At 55.5% G+C, this 18,665-nt stretch overlaps 10 protein-coding genes across 10 annotated transcripts; 5 read left to right on the top strand and 5 right to left on the bottom strand.

The window, feature by feature from the left end:
- Positions 1-1,889: 1,889 nt before the first annotated feature.
- Positions 1,890-5,136, bottom strand: BDY17DRAFT_288773 (Cullin). The gene is made up of 4 exons (XM_033732249.1): positions 4,831-5,136; positions 4,284-4,670; positions 2,357-4,230; positions 1,890-2,299 (listed from the first exon to the last, which is right to left on the bottom strand). The coding sequence occupies exons 1-4, from the start codon at positions 4,879-4,881 to the stop codon at positions 2,125-2,127; spliced, it is 2,487 nt and encodes an 828-aa protein (XP_033593913.1). The 5' UTR covers positions 4,882-5,136; the 3' UTR covers positions 1,890-2,124.
- Positions 5,137-5,281: 145 nt separating this feature from the next.
- On the top strand, positions 5,282-6,052 carry BDY17DRAFT_9231 (DNL zinc finger-domain-containing protein). Its single transcript, XM_033738831.1, has 2 exons — positions 5,282-5,615; positions 5,677-6,052. Exons 1-2 carry the CDS (start codon positions 5,325-5,327, stop codon positions 5,968-5,970), a joined length of 585 nt encoding a protein of 194 aa, XP_033593912.1. The 5' UTR covers positions 5,282-5,324; the 3' UTR covers positions 5,971-6,052.
- An 82-nt stretch (positions 6,053-6,134) lies between these two features.
- On the bottom strand, positions 6,135-6,827 carry BDY17DRAFT_319892 (uncharacterized protein; the record flags this gene model as incomplete). Its single annotated transcript, XM_033736356.1, has 1 exon — positions 6,135-6,827. One exon carries the CDS (start codon positions 6,825-6,827, stop codon positions 6,135-6,137), a length of 693 nt encoding a protein of 230 aa, XP_033593911.1.
- Positions 6,828-7,104: 277 nt separating this feature from the next.
- On the bottom strand, positions 7,105-7,893 carry BDY17DRAFT_288770 (uncharacterized protein; the record flags this gene model as incomplete). Its single annotated transcript, XM_033732248.1, has 3 exons — positions 7,105-7,229; positions 7,284-7,592; positions 7,695-7,893. 2 exons carry the CDS (start codon positions 7,891-7,893, stop codon positions 7,486-7,488), a joined length of 306 nt encoding a protein of 101 aa, XP_033593910.1. The 3' UTR covers positions 7,105-7,229; positions 7,284-7,485.
- A 30-nt stretch (positions 7,894-7,923) lies between these two features.
- Positions 7,924-9,245, top strand: BDY17DRAFT_288769 (uncharacterized protein). The gene is made up of 2 exons (XM_033732247.1): positions 7,924-8,092; positions 8,146-9,245. Exon 2 carries the CDS (start codon positions 8,224-8,226, stop codon positions 9,064-9,066), a length of 843 nt encoding a protein of 280 aa, XP_033593909.1. The 5' UTR covers positions 7,924-8,092; positions 8,146-8,223; the 3' UTR covers positions 9,067-9,245.
- Positions 9,246-9,323: 78 nt separating this feature from the next.
- On the bottom strand, positions 9,324-10,913 carry BDY17DRAFT_243387 (Ribophorin I; the record flags this gene model as incomplete). The annotated part of the gene is made up of 3 exons (XM_033730427.1): positions 9,324-9,603; positions 9,661-10,524; positions 10,576-10,913. 3 exons carry the CDS (start codon positions 10,911-10,913, stop codon positions 9,324-9,326), a joined length of 1,482 nt encoding a protein of 493 aa, XP_033593908.1.
- Positions 10,914-11,076: 163 nt separating this feature from the next.
- On the top strand, positions 11,077-13,715 carry BDY17DRAFT_288766 (Indigoidine synthase A like protein-domain-containing protein). Its single transcript, XM_033732246.1, has 2 exons — positions 11,077-12,261; positions 12,313-13,715. The coding sequence occupies exons 1-2, from the start codon at positions 11,195-11,197 to the stop codon at positions 13,685-13,687; spliced, it is 2,442 nt and encodes an 813-aa protein (XP_033593907.1). The 5' UTR covers positions 11,077-11,194; the 3' UTR covers positions 13,688-13,715.
- BDY17DRAFT_288765 (yippee zinc-binding/DNA-binding /Mis18, centromere assembly-domain-containing protein) lies at positions 13,716-14,766 on the bottom strand. The gene has a single exon (XM_033732245.1). It carries the CDS (start codon positions 14,591-14,593, stop codon positions 13,850-13,852), a length of 744 nt encoding a protein of 247 aa, XP_033593906.1. The 5' UTR covers positions 14,594-14,766; the 3' UTR covers positions 13,716-13,849.
- A 344-nt stretch (positions 14,767-15,110) lies between these two features.
- On the top strand, positions 15,111-16,383 carry BDY17DRAFT_350273 (Alpha/Beta hydrolase protein; the record flags this gene model as incomplete). The annotated part of the gene is made up of 4 exons (XM_033738183.1): positions 15,111-15,249; positions 15,313-15,439; positions 15,481-15,819; positions 15,881-16,383. The coding sequence occupies exons 1-4, from the start codon at positions 15,214-15,216 to the stop codon at positions 16,381-16,383; spliced, it is 1,005 nt and encodes a 334-aa protein (XP_033593905.1). The 5' UTR covers positions 15,111-15,213.
- Positions 16,384-16,607: 224 nt separating this feature from the next.
- Positions 16,608-18,581, top strand: BDY17DRAFT_288761 (cytochrome P450). The gene is made up of 3 exons (XM_033732244.1): positions 16,608-17,484; positions 17,596-17,957; positions 18,038-18,581. Exons 1-3 carry the CDS (start codon positions 16,755-16,757, stop codon positions 18,512-18,514), a joined length of 1,569 nt encoding a protein of 522 aa, XP_033593904.1. The 5' UTR covers positions 16,608-16,754; the 3' UTR covers positions 18,515-18,581.
- The last annotated feature ends 84 nt before the right edge of the window (positions 18,582-18,665 follow it).

The following is an 18,665-nucleotide window of genomic DNA, read 5'->3' as shown; positions in this document are numbered from 1 at the left end:
GACGGGATCGGCGGTGGCCGCAGGAGAGGGAGATGGCGACACCCAGATGGTCGAGAGGACGGTGGAGGTGGAGGCAGGGCCTCCGTGCGGTCCACCACCGTATCCAGGGTTGGTCTGCTCGGGGCCAACCGGCGACGACGGGGTGGAGGACCAGCCGTAGCCGGATCCATAACCACCACCCGTTCCATACCATGGGCCGAAGCCGCTGGAGCCATAGTTGTATGGTGCACCGCTAGAAGACGGGACGGGGTAGGGTGCCGCACCGCTGCCAGACTCGCCCTTTGCCGCGCGGACGTGGTGGTGCAGATGGGCGTGGTGGTTCTCGTGGGCGTGAGGCACGGCGAAGGCGACGGAGGCGAATGCCAGAACGCTGAGGCTGTTGATGGGCGACATGATTGCGATATGCCTTCGTGATGGGGGGCCTGCTGTTGTTTGTTGTCGGCGCTGTTCGAGCGTGATTCGTTATATATCCAAGCCGACCAGGGCGGAAGGGGAAATGAGCGTGACGGTGGGCGTGGGAAGGAGTGGAACGAGCACAAGTGCTCAAAGGAGAGTGAACGCAAGTGAGACTGAAGCGACCGACAGCAGAGAGGGAGAGAAGAGGCACGAAGAGGAAGTGTCAACAGGAAGAGAAAGCAAGGTAAGCAAAGCAGAGACAAGAAAAGGGAGCCGCGGGTGCTTCACGAAATGGCCCGACAGCCACCGCCTGATCAGGGATGGGGCGAGTCCTTGGATCGTGTTTGAAGGAGCCGTGCGCGAGCAAATGGCAAAGCATGGATCTCATTCGGCGCACCGCAGCACGGCCGGGGCGATCAAAAGGAGCTTAATCTAACGGTCGGTTTGAAATTAGGTATACATGGCCGACGGATCAATCGTCTAACGGCCGGGCGCTCTGCTCGCGGAGTCGGGGGCGTGATGAACTGCGATTGCACGGCTTGGAGATGGGCGAGATGCTTGCTGCCGTGATGAGTTTGGTCGACATGCGAACAGGGCCGGTGACAGCAGCGATGTGCGTCGAGACGCGCCGGTCGGGGCTTGAGAATCGGTTTGAAGGGGAGAGATGTTTGATTACCGGCCCACATCGCGTGTGAAGCGTGAGTGGTGCAGCGCACAAGGTTTGGACTAACTTTAGCTCCCGCCCCCGGCTCCCGCAGCGTCATTCAGGAACAGGAGTCGAGGATTGGCGATCTGCTGTCGCTCGGCGCCTCGTCGCCCGGCCTTGGTTGGCGGTTCAGGAAATGAGAGCCACTCAATGGAAGATTGATGCTGAGATGACATCTCCAACCTTCATTTTCTTGGTGGATGCTGGATTACGCTGGGCTGTGTTTGCGTCAAATATCGCCGGGGACAACACGTGCTGCAGTCACAACACTCGCTCTCGCGTCGCGCATCAATGCAGCGCGTGGTTAGCGAGGTGTCGATGGGGACAATGAGTTTCAAGCCACACCTTGCTCTCTTTCCATTGTGCACGTATCGCAGCATCCTTTTGCCCAGCGCGTCACACGTGTCTTGTCCGCCATTGGGATACCCAGCCACGTGAAGCTCGTCCTTGGTCTCTTGGGACCATTGCCCAGTGATACAGCAGTGACACGGCACTTCACCCAAACACTTGTGCCACATCTCCCTGCTTGGCCGTCTCCACCGCCATCGACGTGGCAAACGGAAAGTGGGGAGAAGCTGAAGCGTTAGAGCATGTATCATGTCCTACTGTAGCACCCGAGAAGGGAGCCAGCATATCTGACACGTTCTACATATCCCTGGTGAAACAGATCTGTCTGCGCACTGCACACAGCATATTCCAATTCACATTTCGCCGACCAGGGTCGGATATGAAGACCAACATGAAGACGCAGCAAGTGGGTAAGAAATCAAACTCGGCATGAAACTTCCATACCTCTCTAGCTCTCAAACACGCACATTTCATCTCAACATGACCCATCCGTTTGTCACATGAAGCAAAAATCAAGCAGTGGCCCCTCCTAACGCCTCGCTTTCTCGAGCAAACCCTCCCATGATCCATGTTCCCGTATGCTCCCATGCGTTTCATCGCCTCCCGCATCAAACCAGCAGGTAAAACGAAAATGGCTAGGCCCCAAGCCCCTGCGACATATGAGGTCACGCACCCTATGCTAAGTACCTATAGCTCGGCACCGGCGCATCATCCATGCGCTCCAGGTACTCCCGCTCAATCAAGCTCTCGATGCGCTTCTTGATCATGCCCACATCCGGCTTGAACTGCGCCTTCAGCTGATCTATGGTTTCAGTCAACAGCTGCGAGTGCGATAGCTGTTTGCGTTGTCTGCAGGAGTCACGGTCAGCTTCAATGACAAGCAGGAGATGTGGACGAACAACTCACTTCATGATCCTCACGACCGCCGCCTCGATGGCAAAGGACCGCGAGTCATTGTTCTTCTTTTCCGTCTCCTTCCTCTCGCGATCCCCTTCCACCCGATTGCCCGCCGAAACAACGTTGACTTTGATCTTGATGACTTTGCTGGAAAAGTCCTCGTTGTATCGGAACTTGTCCCCAGGTTTGATCTCGCGACTCATCGGTTCCTTGACGAGGAATCGGGTCTTCGGTGCCACAGCAAGGGACTGCAGGTTGCGTTTCAGATCGTTGTCCGGGATGTTCGTCATGGCTTGGATCTCTTCCACAGTGAGGGATTTGTCTGCGGGCAGGTCGTTGAAGAGCAGGAGGATGAGCATCGCATACGTCGAGCAATTGATATCATGCGTCATGGGCCGCCCGTTTCGAGACCGAGGGAAGGTGGCTTTGATATCTGCATCGCCCATGTTGGTTTGCCATGTCAATTTGCGACCGTTGTGCTTCTCCGAGTAGAACTTTTCGAATCCAGTCTTGATCCTTTCGATGGAGCCGGGGAAGTTGATCTGAGTGCGGCCTTCTCGCTCTTCTTCGCCACCAGATCGAAACGCTTCGAGCGGCCAGGTCATCGCGGTGAGGACGTTGATGGTGAGGTCCACGCGCTTGGGGTCCGCACCACTCGTCTTCACCGCGTAATCGCGGTATCCTGCCGTCAGCTCTTCCGACAACGTCATGTCTTTGAACATCGCCTCCAGCTTCAAAGTGAACGAGTTGCCCAGCTCGATCTTCATCCTCGAAATCATCTGCTTCTCCACCTCGATACTGACGCTCTTCTTCAACAGCAGTCGCTTGCAGAGATGCTTCTTGTAGTACGTCTCGAAAATGTCCTTGTCTTGGAGATACCGCAGGGTGATGATGGCCTGCTCGAGCGTGTCGTCAATCTCCGCCTCCGTCTTGTCCTTGATGCCCTTCTTCATGTTCTCATCGATGAAGAGGGAAATGTACTCGCTTCCTCTGCTGAACGTATTGATCACATCGGACATGCTACGGGTCAAAGCGGTCGATACGGTCTGATCGGAGGCGAAGGCGGTCTTCCAGATGTTGTCGAAGCGAGCCTTGAGGGCCAGGATGTCTTCGACCCACTTGAGAGCGGCGACCGTCTGCTGGTTGATTTGCTTCGTAGCATTCGGCCGTGACTTGTCCTGCTCTCCATCTTCGGCGGCCAGAGGAGCAGGAGGCGGCGCTTGCGATACAGCCACGGCGGCATCGTTGATCTGTGTGCCCATATCCACGATGATCTGCTGCATGGCTTTTGTGAGCTCTGGCTTTCGGGCGTCGACGCGAGCTTCGAGCTCAAACACCAAACCCAGCTCGTAGAACTTGTCGTTGTCCACCATGTACTTCACGCCACTCTCGGTCTCGATCAGCCCCTTCATCTTATTCCTGATGAGCTCGTCCTCCACCACCGCCTGGATTTTTGGAGTTGTACTCTCCGAGAGCGTTGATCTGCACCTGTCCGTCTCCTCCACGATCCGCCTCTTCGCTTCTTTGCAGTATGTGCCAGCATCCGACTCCTTCAACAGCCGCTCGCCCTCCTGTCGATAGAAGACTGCGCTCGCGGCCAGAAAGACCGGCTCGAATAGCTGCAGGTACAATTTTTCGTCCTCCGCTTCTTGGTCCGACTCGTAGAGACCCTCCAGCATAAAAACGTTCGATTTGATGAGGTACTGATCGATGTCCTCTCCATCACGACCCATTTGTATCTGGTCGAGAATGACAGATGTGAGGATATTGATGAGGTCTGGCGAGCCCTGTCGTGCGGGCGATCGGAGAATTTGGTCACGAAAGAGGCCCATTGCTTTGGCGTATATTGACGGCTGCCGATGATCGGTGCAATACACGCGGTCCTGGTGGGATGTTAGCTTGTTGCGACTTCACGCGAGTGAGGTACATATCTTACCATATACATCAGCACGTCCGTCAACATGCCCATGCAGATCTGGTGATCTTCCCAAGCCTGCTTGAGCGTGCGAAGGAAGCTCTCGCCAGCCACTTTCCTTTCGACCGAGCCGGCCAAGGAGGGTGAAGAGCCCTCGGTGAGCGTGAGCAGCGAGTGGGTGAGTTGTCGAACGATGCGTGTGCGAACTTCATTACCGAGCCAATTGGCCTCGAAGTTAGCGACCTTGTTGTAGAGCTCTTCTCCCTTTTTCTTCAGCACGATCTTGTAGGCATTTCGGTATAGCGCTTCGAATGAAAGAGCGGAGGCATTCTTGGTGTGAATCTCATTGAAGGCTTGCTCGAGGACGGCCCACGTGGTCTCGAAGTCGACATCGGCGCCGTTCAAGCCCTGCAAATGATGTTAGCTATTTGTGACCTGATGCCAGCAATCGGTCCAAATCTGCCTCATGCGCCAGTCCCATAGCAAGTCCAAGTGACCAGGCTGTCGCGAGGGAGGCAATTCGGTGCCGCAGATGAACGAGGGTGTTGCCTGTCGGGTGAATACTTACTCTTCTAGGTGCTCGTATTTTGGCCCGCCCCCTGCCGGCTAACGAAGCCATGCTGCGTCCTTCTCTTGCCGCTCAGCACACGTCTCGAAATGCGGTGATGAGCATCTGAATAGTGGGGTAGCTGAGGTGGTTGGAAGCCGAGATCGGCTTGATTCCGCGCTCGTTTTCGTGGGATGGTGTGGATGAAGTGAGGAGAGAAATAGTTGGAGAGGCGCGGGGAGGGCGTGGTAGGAGAGGGAAGGCCGATGAGGGCATGCAGATGGATGTTCAAGACGTGACGCTTTGGGAAGTGTCAAAAGGTTGTCGAAAGGGTGTGGTGGGTTCACGTGGCGCTGCTGTGAGTGGCCAAAAGAGAGTTCATGCAGGGTCCTCAGGCATTTTTTCAGGCAGGCACGCGTCGACGTCACCGCATCGGGTAAGAGCGCTCGAGGCCCAAGTCGCATTCCATTCCATTCTCTGCCACCCATTTTCTTTGTTTTCATCCGCCGCCCATCATGGCTACCACAGCAGCCGTGCGACAGCTCCCACGGCTGTCGCGATCAGTTCTTGGACAGTGCTCAGTCCATTTTCCACGCGCGCAGAGATCTTTTCATGTCCAACGAACGCCTTCATGGCTCCCTCGTACCAGCATTCTCACCCGCCCAATAAGAGCTCAAATTCGTCGCGAATCAACGGAACCACAGCGGTCGCTCACAGATCGCGACACCGACTCAGCGTCAAGCGATGCATCAAAAGAGGCAAGCGAAATCGCGGCTCGAAAAGCTGAAGAACCCGCTTACGAATTGGTATGCTACGCTGCTCGCCTACTGTCACTGACTCTAATCGAAGACTGACGCTCTCAAACAGACGTTTACGTGCCGCAAATGCCTCCACCGCTCCTCCCACCGTGTCACCAAACAAGCCTACCATTTCGGCACGACTCTGATTACCTGTCCGGGGTGTAAGAATCGCCATCTGATTTCCGATCATCTCAAAATTTTCTCTGATAAAGGCATCACGATTGAGGATATCTTGCGGGAGAAAGGACAGTATCTGAGGAAGGGCAGGCTTGGAGATGATGGGGACGTCGAGTTCTATGATGAGGAAAACAACGAGATTGGCCAGAAGCTGGCAGAGGAGAAGAAGCAGAGTGAAAGCTGAGAAACACTATATTTATGGCCAATACTGGAATTGCACGCCGGCGGAATGACACGAACGGCCGGCTCTTCGATGACTCCTGCCTGCAAGACTCGCAGGTAAAGTCTCAAAGTGGTCGAGACTGCCAGAAGGGATAGTGACGAGGGTGATGAGCATTGCCCCTGTCCCTACTTCATTCGCATGGCGGCCAGAAACTCCTCTTTGCGCGACTCGCCGATGGCCGCCACGACATCCTTCATCGCCTCGACCTCTTTCACTCCAGCGCCGTGGGCGAAGGTCCATTCGTCATCACTCTCAAGCCGCACTTGAAAGGCTTGCCAGTTCTGGTGCTTGAGGTCATCCACATGCTCGTGGACAGCACCCTTCGGGCCGGAATAGACAAGCACGCCAGGATATCCGGGTTTTGTGAGCCCATTCACGTTCGGTGATGCTGGCGACAGCGCTTGCTTGCGCTTGTTGGTGTTCAGGAGGTGATGGAGCCAGACGATGATGGTTGCTTCGCCTGCATCTTCAGCTGTCGGAGCAGCACCAGAATCATTCGCAGAAGATTGAGGCGGCATGGCAGTTTCGGAGATGCCGCCAAACGCATAGATGATAGAATCGAGAATCTCTTCTCCGCAGCTACATGAAGCTATGTGCTGTTTGAGCTGATCTCGGACGTCCGCTCTGTCAATGTTTGCGGCCAGAATCTCCGGCAATGCATCCGTGAGATAGGCATTGGGCAGTCGCAGCTGCAGCGATCTTTGGTTGGAGTGATACTTCAACTCTCGGCTCCTCTCATCCCATTCGATTTGGTCGGGGTACATCGCTTCCAGCAGAGATATCTCCGCTTGTAGACGTTCATCCTCCTCAGAAGCCATTTCTCGAGCAAGCTATGTTGGAATCGCGCATTGTGAATCTCACCACATACTGAAACCTCAGTAACAACAATGAAGCGTCACTCAAGATTGCGCGAGTGAGTGAGTGGCCGAGTGAGTGACAAGTGAATTGTATTTATTGAAATCCAAGTGAAGTTGGGCCATGAAGTCATTGCCGCCTGGCCGTGTGCACGTGCTAGCGGGCTCTAGCGCGTTTTCCCCCGGGTTCAATGATGACCTCAAGCCATTGTCAGTCGTTAGCCTTTCGCGAAACTTGCGACCTTACACCTTCTCACCTTCAACACCACTTCTCTCCGTTTGCTACAAACACCTGCTTCTCAATCTCCCAGTTCTCACGTCGCCGATCTCACACTCATCGCAGTACGTCTTCCATCCACATCCAAGGTACAAGACTGTGCGACTCGGCGCTTCAACTAAATGCTGACACCTGAATCGCAGAACTGAACCTTCCCTCACTCACTCATCAAAGGAACCCTATATCAACCATGGCAGGAACACGCTCTTCCTCGCGTCTGAGCGGCCAGAACGGCAACAACAACAACTCTAGCCCGCAGTCGGAGAAGAGCGCCAGCGGCACCAAGCGCAAGGCTGACGACGCTACTCCGACCGGCAAGGCGAAGCGCGGTCGCCCAGCGAAGGATCAGAAGACGCTAGAGGAGACCATCGATGCGCCGGTGCCTGCTGCCGCTGCTGAGGATGGCAAGGCCGAGGCTAAGGACAACGATGTTGAGATGGAGCAGGCGAAAGGTGAGTTGCTGCTTATTCCTGCTGATTCTGGCTCTGGTTTCGTTTGAACCTACGAAGCTGTTGCGCTTTGAGTTGGTCACTCTTGCTAATCTGATGCTACAGAGACCAATGGCAATGCGAAGCACAACGAGACCGCCGAGACTGCAGCTGCTGCCGAGAACGGTGACGCTGGGAACAAGAACGGCGAGCCGACTGGTGGAAATGAGATCGACAAGGCAGAGACTGGCAATGAGGATGAGAGCGCTTTGGAAGACGGAAAGGCCAAGGAGAACAATAACGAGAAGGCCAAGGAGAAGGACATCGAGAAGGCCAAGGAGAACGACATCGAGAAGGCCAAGGAGAACGACATCGAGAACGCCAAGGAGAATGACAACGAGAAGGCCAAGGAGAAGGACAACGAGAAGTCCAAGGAGAAGGACAACGAGAAGACCGATGGTGATGAGAAGAGCGCTCTGGACGATGTGAAGGCTGACGCCGGCGAAGCTGGTGCGACTACGAAGGTACAGTCTGCTGGCCCCCTTCAGTCGTAGCGCGAACACTGACGTTTGAGCAGGAGGATGATACGAAGGAGTCCGAGGAGCCATCAGCCCCCGCTGACGCTATTGAGACGGACAAGAAGCGCGAGCAAGCCATGCCCTCCAACATCCTTGAGAAAGGTATCATCTACTTCTTCACTCGCGGCCGTGTCGGCGTGGAAGATCCCGACAGCGTTCAAGACCTCGCTCGCAGCTACTTCGTCCTCCGCCCTCTTCCGGATGGTGCCAAGATTACGGATGGTGCGGTGCAAGACATCGGAAACAACCGTTTGATCGCGCTTCCAAAGAAAGTCTGGCCCAAAAGTGGAAAAGACAGGTTCATGTGCTTCGTTGAAAAGGCGAAGACGTCAATGGATACGCTCAAAGAGGAGTTCTTCCAAGGCTCGGAGTACTCCACCAAGACTGTCGGAACTCGTCAAACCCCAGAAGTCACCCCTCTTGGCGAAGGCGTGTATGCAATCACCTCCACCGGCGGTGGCCAAGGCACCAGTCACCTGGCATACATGCTTACGATCCCCTCGGAGCTCGGCGAAGTGCAGAAGGACGTTGGCCTCGCAGCGAAAGGAAGCTTCGCTCTCAGCGTCAAGAACCCCGAGTCTTCCGGCTCGGGCAACGCGCAACTCCCCAACGCGGCAGAGTACCCCAAAGAGATCATCGAGGAGTTCCGTGGTCGTGGATGGATGCCGGCGCACCCCAAGCACATCGACTACACCAACGCTTCGATGCTGTTGATCGGCGAGAACTTCGACAGCAGCTCCAATCTCGATCCCACCCCCAAAGACGAGGAGGACGACACGAAAGCGACGCCGCAGGAGGAGCTGGAAAAGTTGCAGGACGAGGATGAGTCGCGCGTCGAGAACTTGAAGGGAGACGACACCATCTTCGAAGACCTGGGCATCTCCAGCAAGGAGTACCCGAAGGTTATGACGACTTGGTAGTCGTGCTCGAAAGGACTTCTACCTGACCGAATAGCTTCATGGTGAGCGCTACAAGCGTTGCCGCGTCGAATAGGAGGACAGCCGGCTCTCTTGCTTTGTGGTTCATATACCATAGCTCGGATGTAACATAGCAGCACAGTCATAGCGATGAGACAATGAGTCAAATGAAACAAGTATAAATAACGTTGACAGAACGAAATCTAGAGAAAATCGTCTACATTGCTACAGCTACAAAACGACGCCGTTCCCAGCAGCATCTACGCGGTCTTCTGCTTCTTCCCAATGCTCACATCCAGATTGCCGACGACCCAGCTGACGGCGAAAATGGCCAGCACGCCCGCGAAGATCGTGAGCGGCTTGCGGAAGCGCGCCGCAGATGGGTAGTCGTAGATGACCACAAGATCGCGGTCGCGCAGCTCGTCCACGACATTCACAGCCGTCAGAGTCAGGGTCGTCCGGCCTACAGTGTCCATAAAGGTGCGGTGAAGGCCGGTGGAGTTGCTGACGATGGGGACGGCGGTCTCGAAGCGGACGTTCCTGGTATTCCTATTAGTGTATGCGTTTGAATGAGATGGGTGAACGGCTGGAACCTACTTTGCGCCTTCCGGAAGAATGATTCTCGTTACCAGCCTCTCATACTCCACGCCCTCTGCTTGCTTCGGGCCCTCGAAGAACGGCACCTTCAAGACGTACCCATCACTTGAGCCAGTGATCCTGCGAACGAAACTCTGCAAATCGCCGTTCCAGCCGACCTTGAAGCTGTAATTCCAGCCACCGAAGATTGGGTACCGCGGCTTGAGCTCCAAAGTCGCTTCGCGCTTACTCGAGCGGAAATGCGAGGTGGACACATTGCCAATGTCGTCGATGAAGTAGGCGTCAGCACTGCCAACGACCAAGGGGTAGCGGAACTCCTTCAGAGCGCTGGTGGGTGGGTTGTAGTAGGACGATGCCTGCCATGCGACTCTGCTGAAGTGGTTCTTGAGCGTGGCGCCACGGTTGGTGAACCAGTGTCTCTCTTCCACAGCGACGTTCCCGCCCCAGTGGGAGACTTCGACGTCGCGTTCGAGGAGCTTGCCGTGCACGAGTGGCTTCGTGAATTCGTAGCGTACGCTAGCTTCTTGGGTAGCGCCGGCTTCTCGCTCACCGTATGGCCCGTATGTGTAGGTTGTGCCCGATTTCTGGGGATCTTCCTTGCCTTCGGCGTTCAGGGATTTGGGGAGGACCACTGCGTCAGGGACGTCTGTTGTCGGCAGTTTAAGCTTTGTCTTTTGCTTTTGTGTCACGTATGCGGATGGTGCGTAGACGGAGAAGGAGTAGAGGACGTATTGCTTGTCGGTTTGTTCGATTTGAGCGGGGAGGGGATTGAGGATGGACAGGGAATAGTAGTTGATGGAGAGGGTGAGCTGCTCCTGCGGCTTCAACGGAGTCGGGAAGGTGATTTTGTAGAACTCGGTCGGGCTGTCAAATGTCAGCAGTGGGATACATCGGGCTCGACAACGGCCTGCATACCTGTAGGGATCGAGTTCGGTCACTTCAGCGACGAAGCCTCCCCTTTCCGGATTCTTCTTGTCCTTGACTTCCACCGCTCCTATCCGCCCGATGGTGCCGGGCTCGAATGGCAGGTAGTAGTGTGATTGCGGCTCTTTGTCGATGTTCTCGATCACGACATTGATCGTCTCCTTGGCATAGCTCTTGTCGAGGTTGATGTTGCGCACGAGGTTCACATTGCGGAAGTGCTGGGGCGGCTTGAAGACCGACGGCAGGATGTTTCGCGATTCGTGGGTGAGGTTCGAATCGGCGGCGGCGAGTGTTACTAGGCCTAGGGAGGCCCATTGTAGTAACCTCATCTTTGTGGCGTTGGCATTGGCTTGCGTTCTCCGGATGTCTCGAGGCTGCGTGTCGTCTTTTGGAAAAGTGTATGGATGGCTTCTTTGGGATTAGCTCCGGCTGTGGCCGTCTCTAACTCCATGGGGCATGCGTTTACTCCACTCGCCATCCCATCCGACTCCACGCTCAAGACAAAGTCATGGAAGTCCAATTATAAGAGCAGATTCAATTTCGGATGCGGCTTCAACGGCTGGCTGAGTTCGCAGAGCCGCGTTGATTCCTGGGTAGTTCTTTCGGCAAGATGTCTCGTTCTCCGTGGATTTGCAGAGCGTGCCTGGCTACAGCAAGAAGACTCACTCCGACTGTCACTCCGAAACGACAAATATCATCCAACTCGCGCTACTTTCAAGTCTCTGAAGAAGTCCGACAAGCCATCGCAGAACATCGGCCCGTCGTAGCGCTCGAGACGACCATATACACGCATGGATATCCCTACCCCGAGAATCTATCGCTGGCCGCACGCCTTGAGTCATTGGTCAGAACGAATGGCGGCGTGCCAGCTACGATCGGCATTCTCGAAGGCGTTGCTCGCGTCGGACTCGCTGCTGATGAGTTGATGCGTCTCGTCTCCTCGGCAGGCGATCCGGGCACGCTCAAACTCTCTCGTCGCGACCTTGGCTTCGCTCTTGGACTACGCCAGCCCAATGGCCAGCCTTTCAACGGCGGCACCACGATCGCCGGGACCATGATTCTTGCTCACATGGCAGGCATCAAAGTCTTTGCCACTGGAGGGTTGGGAGGCGTGCATCGAGGTGCAGAGACAACGATGGACGTCTCGGCGGATCTCACGGAGCTGGGACGAACGCCCGTGGCGGTCATAAGCAGCGGCTGCAAAGCTTTCTTGGATCTTCCCAAGACACTGGAGTATCTTGAGACACAAGGCGTCGCAGTTGCAACGTTTGCGGATGGCCGTGGGAATAACGTTGATTTCCCTGCTTTTTGGACTCGAGAGAGTGGCGTGCCCAGCCCCAAAACATTGCGGGATGAGACGGAGGCCGCGCGAGTGATTCACGCGCACTGCTCGCTGGGCTTACAAAGCGGTCTATCTTTCGCCAATCCGATCCCTCAGCACCATTCACTACCTCTGGAGGTCATAGAAGCTGGCATCTATGAGGCTCTCCAACTCGCCAATACCGCTGGGATTACCGGCGCCGCTGCCACCCCGTATATCCTGTCCAAGATGAAGGAGATCACTGGCAACGACAGCGTGGAGGCCAATAGAGCATTGATCGAATCAAACGTGATTCGTGGCGCAAAGGTAGCCCAAGAGCTCAGCAGGCTTGAGCTGGAGGAGTTGAGCGAACAAAAGTGAGTGTATCATGACTACTCGATAATGAACTTGGCTCATCTTGTAGGTAGTGGCCGGAGCGTCTCTGCAGGTCATATTGTTGCTCGTGCAGCAGCCCCATCGCGAAGCGAGGGTAGTTCGCTGAGAAGGTCAAGTGTGCCTCCGCAAAGCTCCCCTCCGAGACTATCTCAAACCACGAAGAGCAAAAGTATTGAGCACACGGCGAATGTGTTTGTCGCAGGAAGTCTGGCGATTGACCTCTCGTGCGATTACATTCCCCGCTCAGAGCAGGACGCCGGCTCGCCCGTAACGCAGCCCGAACTTCGCACTTCCAACCCTGCCCAGATCAGTCAGGCCTTGGGCGGTGTCGGTAGCAACGTGGCCAGAGCGGCGCATCTAATGGGGGCCAATGTTCGTCTTTGTAGCGCTGTTGCTGACGATCTTGGCGGCAAAACGGCTCTCGAGGCATTGAATGCAGCAGGAATGTCTGCTACTGGCATCAAGACTTTACCAGATGACAGTGGAAGCCGGACAGCACAATACGTCGCCGTCAACGATAACAACAAGGACCTAGTGCTGGCAATGGCAGACATGAGCATCCTTGAATCGAACGCATCCGGAGCGAACACCATCAGCGCCGCTTTTGACGACTTCTGGCTTCCGCAACTACAACAAGCACCTCCTTCCCATCTCGTGCTCGACGCCAACTGGCCTCCCGAGCACCTCGCCCGATGGCTTGAAGCCAGCAAGCCCACAGACACCCACGTCAGCTTCGAGCCAGTGAGCAACGCCAAAAGCACAAGACTCTTCCATCTCCCAAAACCCCACGAGCTGTCCATCTTTCCCAACCCATCGATCCACCTCGCAACTCCAAACGCCTACGAGCTCGCCGCAATGTATGCAGCCGCCCGGGAGAGAGGCCTCTTCGACCGCGCGGAATGGTGGCAAGTCATCGACGCCCTGGGCATCCCGCATTCCGGCGCCCGCACGCAGATGGCATTGGCTACATCGAATGAGCTCGTGGACCAAGGCGTGCCGCAGCAGAGCATCCAACTTCTACCTTTCATCCCGTCCATCTGCACGAAACTTGGTTCGCAGGGCGTTCTGCTCACGCAAATCCTCCCGGCGCACGATGAGAGGTTGACGAGTGGGCAATATGCGCCTTACATCTTGTCTCGCTGTGCGAACGAGACGGATGATACGCTTGGTGTTGGCGGGGTGTACATGCGCCTTTTCCCGGCGGTGGAGCAAGTCCCGCCTGAAGAAATTGTCAGCGTCAATGGCGTGGGAGACACTTTTGCTGGCACGTTGATTGCCGGGCTGGCGAGTCGGCCGGGGTCGAGAGTGGAGGACATGATGGAGATTGCGCAGCGCGCGGCCGTGCTTACGTTGAAGAGTAAGGAGTCTGTGAGTCCTGGGCTTGGGACGTTGAGAATCTTGTTGTAGATGTGTACGCATTCAATTACTCGAAACTAGTCGCTGTCAATGCAGGGGGTATCGTTATGCAGGGGTATCGTCGTGTATTGCAACGCCGTCCAACGCCATCCCATCACCAAAAGACACTGAACAAGTCCAACGAACTCCAGATCCAGAAAGCATCGGGTCCCTTCAAAAGCGGTTCTTCTTCCGCCTCTGCGCCGCCAACTGCGGCGTCCAGATGCCCATAAACAAATCCTCGCACTCATCCTCGTCCTGACTGTCAAACTCAAGCTCCTCCACCTCCTTCACCATATTCGGAGGTAGAGAGTCTCGTCGGTTTCCCCCAAATCCCAAACCAGTGTTCCCATCCCCCTCATCTCCATCCCACGTACTCGTCCGACAAACCCGCTTCGTTTCAAGGATGAACTTCCCAACCTTGTACCTCTGCGCCTCCTCCTCAGCAGCGACGTACTTCCATCCCAGCAGACTCCCACACTGCGCGCAGCTGATGTCGCCGACCGTATGCGCTCCTGTAACCAGTTGTCGCGGAACGGGTTTATGCGTGTACGTGTTAGGCAAATTAGGCAGAGCGTCGTTTTTGGCCTTCGCGCTACCGAGTCCAATCGGGTTGTTGCTGATGCTAGTGCTGGCCGAGGGGGCGACGAGGTAGGCGCGTCCGTGCCGGCCTGTGAAACCTTTGCTGATGATCTGGGTGGAGAGGGCGAGATCGGCGGCACAGCGGGCGCAGCGGAGATGCGAGGTGTGGCCTGTGAGGAGCGAGGTGGTGGTGGGAGGGGAAGAGGAGGCGGTGGATGAGGTGGTGAGGGTGGAGGCGTTGCTGTCGGTGCTGGATTTGCGGCGGCGGAAGGGGAGGGAGGGGAGTAGGTAGGTGGGGAAGAGGGCGGGTGGGGACGGAGTGTGAGGGAAGGGCATGTTGTGGGCGCCAGAGGAGGAGTGGAGGTGGAGGAGTTAGAGCGACATGCTGGCTGGAGCTGTAGAGGGTGATGGAAGGGCGAAGCAGACGCTGGGGAGGAACGAATGAAGCATCTCTACCGAACCAATCTTTGATAACACACCGATTCGAGATAGCTCTCGTGACCTCTCACTCGGCAAGGCGGGTGTGTTGTCATCGAAGCTGAGCTCCGCTAATTGCGGGGTGGAGGACAAGCCGGTCACGTGGAAGGCTGTGGCTTAGTCAGACACACTTCACGCGCGCATCATCAGAAACTTGAAGAGCATTGGTGTCATGATGGTCACAACCGGATACACGTCCCGGCTCAAAATGACTCCTGGACGGCGGGAAGTTCTCGTACAATCCTCGGTCCCGGTCTTCCCTTAGCACTCACTCGCCTCACGCCCATTAGCCCTTAGGAAACGCTCCAAATCATGTAAGCGACGGAAGGCATATGTAAGCAGGGCGCGACGAAAAGCCGATCAGATACATATATGTACGTTATGTATCTCTCTCCTAGTCGTTTCCGAGCATTCGAATAAAGCCTGGACAGTCGATCAGTTCGCCCGTATCTATCTGTCATTTCACTCGTCGAGCAGAAATGGTTTCATCACCATGGACGGAGGAATGGCAAGAAGTATGTCGTGCAGTCCTCCACTCCACGTCAACTCTACAAGGCCATCTAACCTCGCACGAGCAGTTCGCAAAGACAATGGGCGCCCCGCCAGTCTTACCAGAAGACCTTGAATTGCAGCAGGCCGCCGCTAACCAGATCTTCACCACATTGGCGGGGCTTCAGCCGCCTCTGCCGGAGACTATCATCAGTAGTCCGTCTTCCAGGGAATGCTTCATTCCACTCGCGTGCTAGGAAGGACTGACAGCGACGCAGAGGATATGCAGATACCAAACGGTCCAAAAGTCCGCGTCTATCGGCCTGGTACCACGAATGAAGAACCATTGCCGATGATCATCTTCTGCCACGGCGGCGGTTGGGTGGCAGGCAACCTGGACACCGAAGATCGCGGGTGTCGTATCATAGCCAGTATGACGGAGTCATGGGTTGTTGCGGTCGATTATCGATGCGGAATGCAAGTGTCACTTGAGGAGGAAGTCGACGATTGCTATCGCGCGTTCGAATGGGCGAGAGGACGTGCCCGTGCACATGGCGCCGATCCCGACAAGATGGTCGTCTGGGGCGGGTCTGCGGGTGAGTGCGTTCGACTTTCCTCCCGTTAGCTGCAACTGACCATAGATTCCACGGCGCACAGGAGGCTCTCTCGCGCAAGCAGTCGTCTATCGCCTGGTCCAAGAAGGCAAGGGATCCCAAGTAGCAGGGCTAGCACTTATGTGCCCGGTCGTGCTGCATCCCGACGCGACGCCCGAGAAGTACAAGCACCTCAACTCTTCCTATACCGAGAACGCGGGCCCGCTGCCCTTCATTTCCGCCGCAGATGCCTATTCCATCTACGAGCGACGAGATCTTGCCCCGCCGAACACACACATCAATCTCTTCCCCGTCGCAGGCGGGCCAGATGCTGTTCGCGGCTTTCCTCCGACGTATGTGGTGTCGAGTGACAATGACGCTACGCGGGACGATTGCACGGTGCTAGCGGCGGTGCTGAAGGATGCTGGCGTGCCTGTCAAGCATGAGAACATCATGGGACTGGCGCATTACTTTTGGATCTTCAACCTGCCCATGGCAAATCGGGATTTCTGGTCGAAATTGGCGAAGGGGATTTTGTGGACTTTGATGCAGGGGCGCAGCGCATAAGGAAGCGTCCTGTCTCTGGCATGCGCATTTGACAATTTGGAAGGATAGAGACTCTGTTCATTGCTGACACGTCTCACGCTTCGCCTGTTGCCTGAACTGCAGAGTCCCTACCCCGCCCGCTTTATTGCTCGCCCGGTCAGCATTACTGTCTTAGGGCTAATGCAACCAGCCGTGATCCTGAACATTCCTTCTTCACTCACTTGAACGAGTAGTGAAGCTTAAGACGCATGAACAAGTGGCGAAGGATTCTTCGGAGCCACGGATAAGATAAGTGTCGTAGTGTTACAAACGTCTACTTCCCGGGGCTGGCAGAAAGACTTTCCATTCTCTCATCAACCGCTTTGTCTCTTAACCCGTAAAGACAGGACGAGATGGATGCGTTGGGAAGCTGGTATCCACTGCTTGTGGCCAGCGTCGTTCTTGCGTTCCTCGTCTGGAGGGCCGTCTACAACCTCTTCTTCCATCCTCTAGCGAAGATCCCTGGGCCATGGCTACCCGCTCTGACAACGTGGTATGAGGCCTACTTCGATTGCTTTCGCAAGGGGGGTGGGCAACTCCCGTTCCAATTGCAGAAGCTTCACGATGTATACGGCCCTATTATCCGACCGGCTCCGAACCATGTGCACATCAGCGACCCCAGCTACTTGGACACGATATATGCGCAAAGAAGCCGTAACGCCATCGTCAATGAGGGCATGGTGGTGGACCGCAGTATGGGCGGCGCCGAGGACTTTGAACTCCACCGCATCAGAAAGGACGCGATGAGTCCCTTCTTCAGCCAAAAGGCCGTCATCGGTCTCGAGTCGCTCATGGCCGAGAAGAACGGCAAGGTTGCCCGCATTCTACACATCGCCGCCGAGAGTGGACACACAGTGAATCTATCGGACATCTTCTTTGCATATTCGAACGACGTTGTGCGCTCGTATTCGTTCGGGTCGGATGGGAATCTGCTCGACGATTTGCAGGAGGCGAAGCGGCAACGCACCAATCTTGCACAGCTATTGCTCGGTGTCAACGTCCGGCGTCACTTTACTGCTTTCTTTCGCATACTGAGCAAAGTCATGCTGGCGCTATTTGGCGATAAAGCTATACCTCTTGCAAGTAGGTCAAGGCTTCCCCTTGCAAATTGCCCATTCAACCCAACACGATCATTGTCGCTCTCTCTCTACGATCATCCGCCTAACGAATATTCACTCGCTAACCATGATCCAGTGAGGGATATCATACGCTTCAAACAAGATACGCGTCAGCGCATCACCGCTGTTCTCGCAGACAACGACACCAGCCAGAAAGGTCGATATTCGGTATTCCACGAGCTCAAGGACAGCTCCATCCTACCGCCGGAAGAGAAGACGATCGGTCGTCTCGAGGATGAAGCGATGCTGCTCGTCATGGCTGGCACAGAGTCCCCGGCCAAATCACTGGGCATTGCCGCTTTCTATCTACTTCACCAGCCCGAAGTGATGAACAAGCTTCGGAGCGAGATTGCAGACGCGAGACGAAGACAAGGGCGAACTTTGTCGCTCGTAGACCTGTTGGCTCTGCCGTATTTGAGTGCGGTGCTCACGGAAGCGGTAAGTTAACCAGGATTGTTTGAAAAAGAGCGAGCAGAGACACCGACAACAATGAAATACTAACATTTCTACCATTGCAGAACCGCCTGTCATTTGGAGTAACGAATCGAATGAGTCGCTACTCCCCCAACGAAACCCTCAGGTACACCGCATCGTCCGGTCCACACCAGGGCACAACCTACGCCCTGCCGCCAAAAACCCCCCTTTCAACAGTCACATACTGCACCCACACGGACGAAACTCTCTACCCGCAACCCCACCGCTTCGATCCCTCCCGCTGGATCGTGGACCCGGACAACCCCGGCAACGACGAGGCGGCCGTCAATCGCCGGAAGCGCTGTATGGTTGCGTTGGGCAAGGGCCACCGACGCTGTCTGGGCATCAGCCTCGCCAATGCGTCGATGAGTTTGCTGATTGCTGAGCTGGCTGGATATGATATGGTGCTTGTCGATACGGATGAGAGGGACGTCAAGTTTCAGTATGACTTTCAGATCAGCCATCCTCGCTTGGACTCGAAAGGCGTTCAGGTCAAGGTCGAAGCGGTACATAGCTTCTAACATAATAATCCCCGGGGGAAATGCAAGATAATTTGAATGACCACAAGAGAAATCGCAAGCAGGAGCAGTTGTGGTTGTTAGATGAATTTGAGTTACACAGTACTTGGCTACCGGAGAACCGCCTCATCCGTAGTGCATCTCTCATCCCAAC

This window comes from Neohortaea acidophila (genome assembly GCF_010093505.1).
Source record: "Neohortaea acidophila strain CBS 113389 unplaced genomic scaffold BDY17scaffold_1, whole genome shotgun sequence".
NCBI classification, from domain to species: Eukaryota; Fungi; Ascomycota; class Dothideomycetes; order Mycosphaerellales; family Teratosphaeriaceae; genus Neohortaea; species Neohortaea acidophila.
The sequence above is the reverse complement of the archived record's forward strand: the minus strand, read 5'-3'. Positions and strand labels throughout refer to the sequence as shown.

Coding starts and splice junctions, on each gene's coding strand:
- BDY17DRAFT_9231 (XM_033738831.1), top strand. CDS start 5,325: ATGGCTACCACAGCAGCCGTGCGACAGCTCCCACGGCTGTCGCGATCA. Junction 5,616..5,676: donor AAGAACCCGCTTACGAATTG/GTATGCTACGCT, acceptor GCTCTCAAACAG/ACGTTTACGTGCCGCAAATG.
- BDY17DRAFT_288765 (XM_033732245.1), bottom strand. CDS start 14,593: ATGCCCTTCCCTCACACTCCGTCCCCACCCGCCCTCTTCCCCACCTAC.
- BDY17DRAFT_288769 (XM_033732247.1), top strand. CDS start 8,224: ATGCCCTCCAACATCCTTGAGAAAGGTATCATCTACTTCTTCACTCGC.
- BDY17DRAFT_288761 (XM_033732244.1), top strand. CDS start 16,755: ATGGATGCGTTGGGAAGCTGGTATCCACTGCTTGTGGCCAGCGTCGTT. Junction 17,485..17,595: donor TAAAGCTATACCTCTTGCAA/GTAGGTCAAGGC, acceptor ACCATGATCCAG/TGAGGGATATCATACGCTTC. Junction 17,958..18,037: donor GTGCGGTGCTCACGGAAGCG/GTAAGTTAACCA, acceptor CTACCATTGCAG/AACCGCCTGTCATTTGGAGT.
- BDY17DRAFT_288773 (XM_033732249.1), bottom strand. CDS start 4,881: ATGGCTTCGTTAGCCGGCAGGGGGCGGGCCAAAATACGAGCACCTAGA. Junction 4,671..4,830: donor AAATACGAGCACCTAGAAGA/GTAAGTATTCAC, acceptor CATCATTTGCAG/GGCTTGAACGGCGCCGATGT. Junction 2,300..2,356: donor GCGGTCGTGAGGATCATGAA/GTGAGTTGTTCG, acceptor TGACTCCTGCAG/ACAACGCAAACAGCTATCGC.
- BDY17DRAFT_288766 (XM_033732246.1), top strand. CDS start 11,195: ATGTCTCGTTCTCCGTGGATTTGCAGAGCGTGCCTGGCTACAGCAAGA. Junction 12,262..12,312: donor GAGGAGTTGAGCGAACAAAA/GTGAGTGTATCA, acceptor TCTTGTAGGTAG/TGGCCGGAGCGTCTCTGCAG.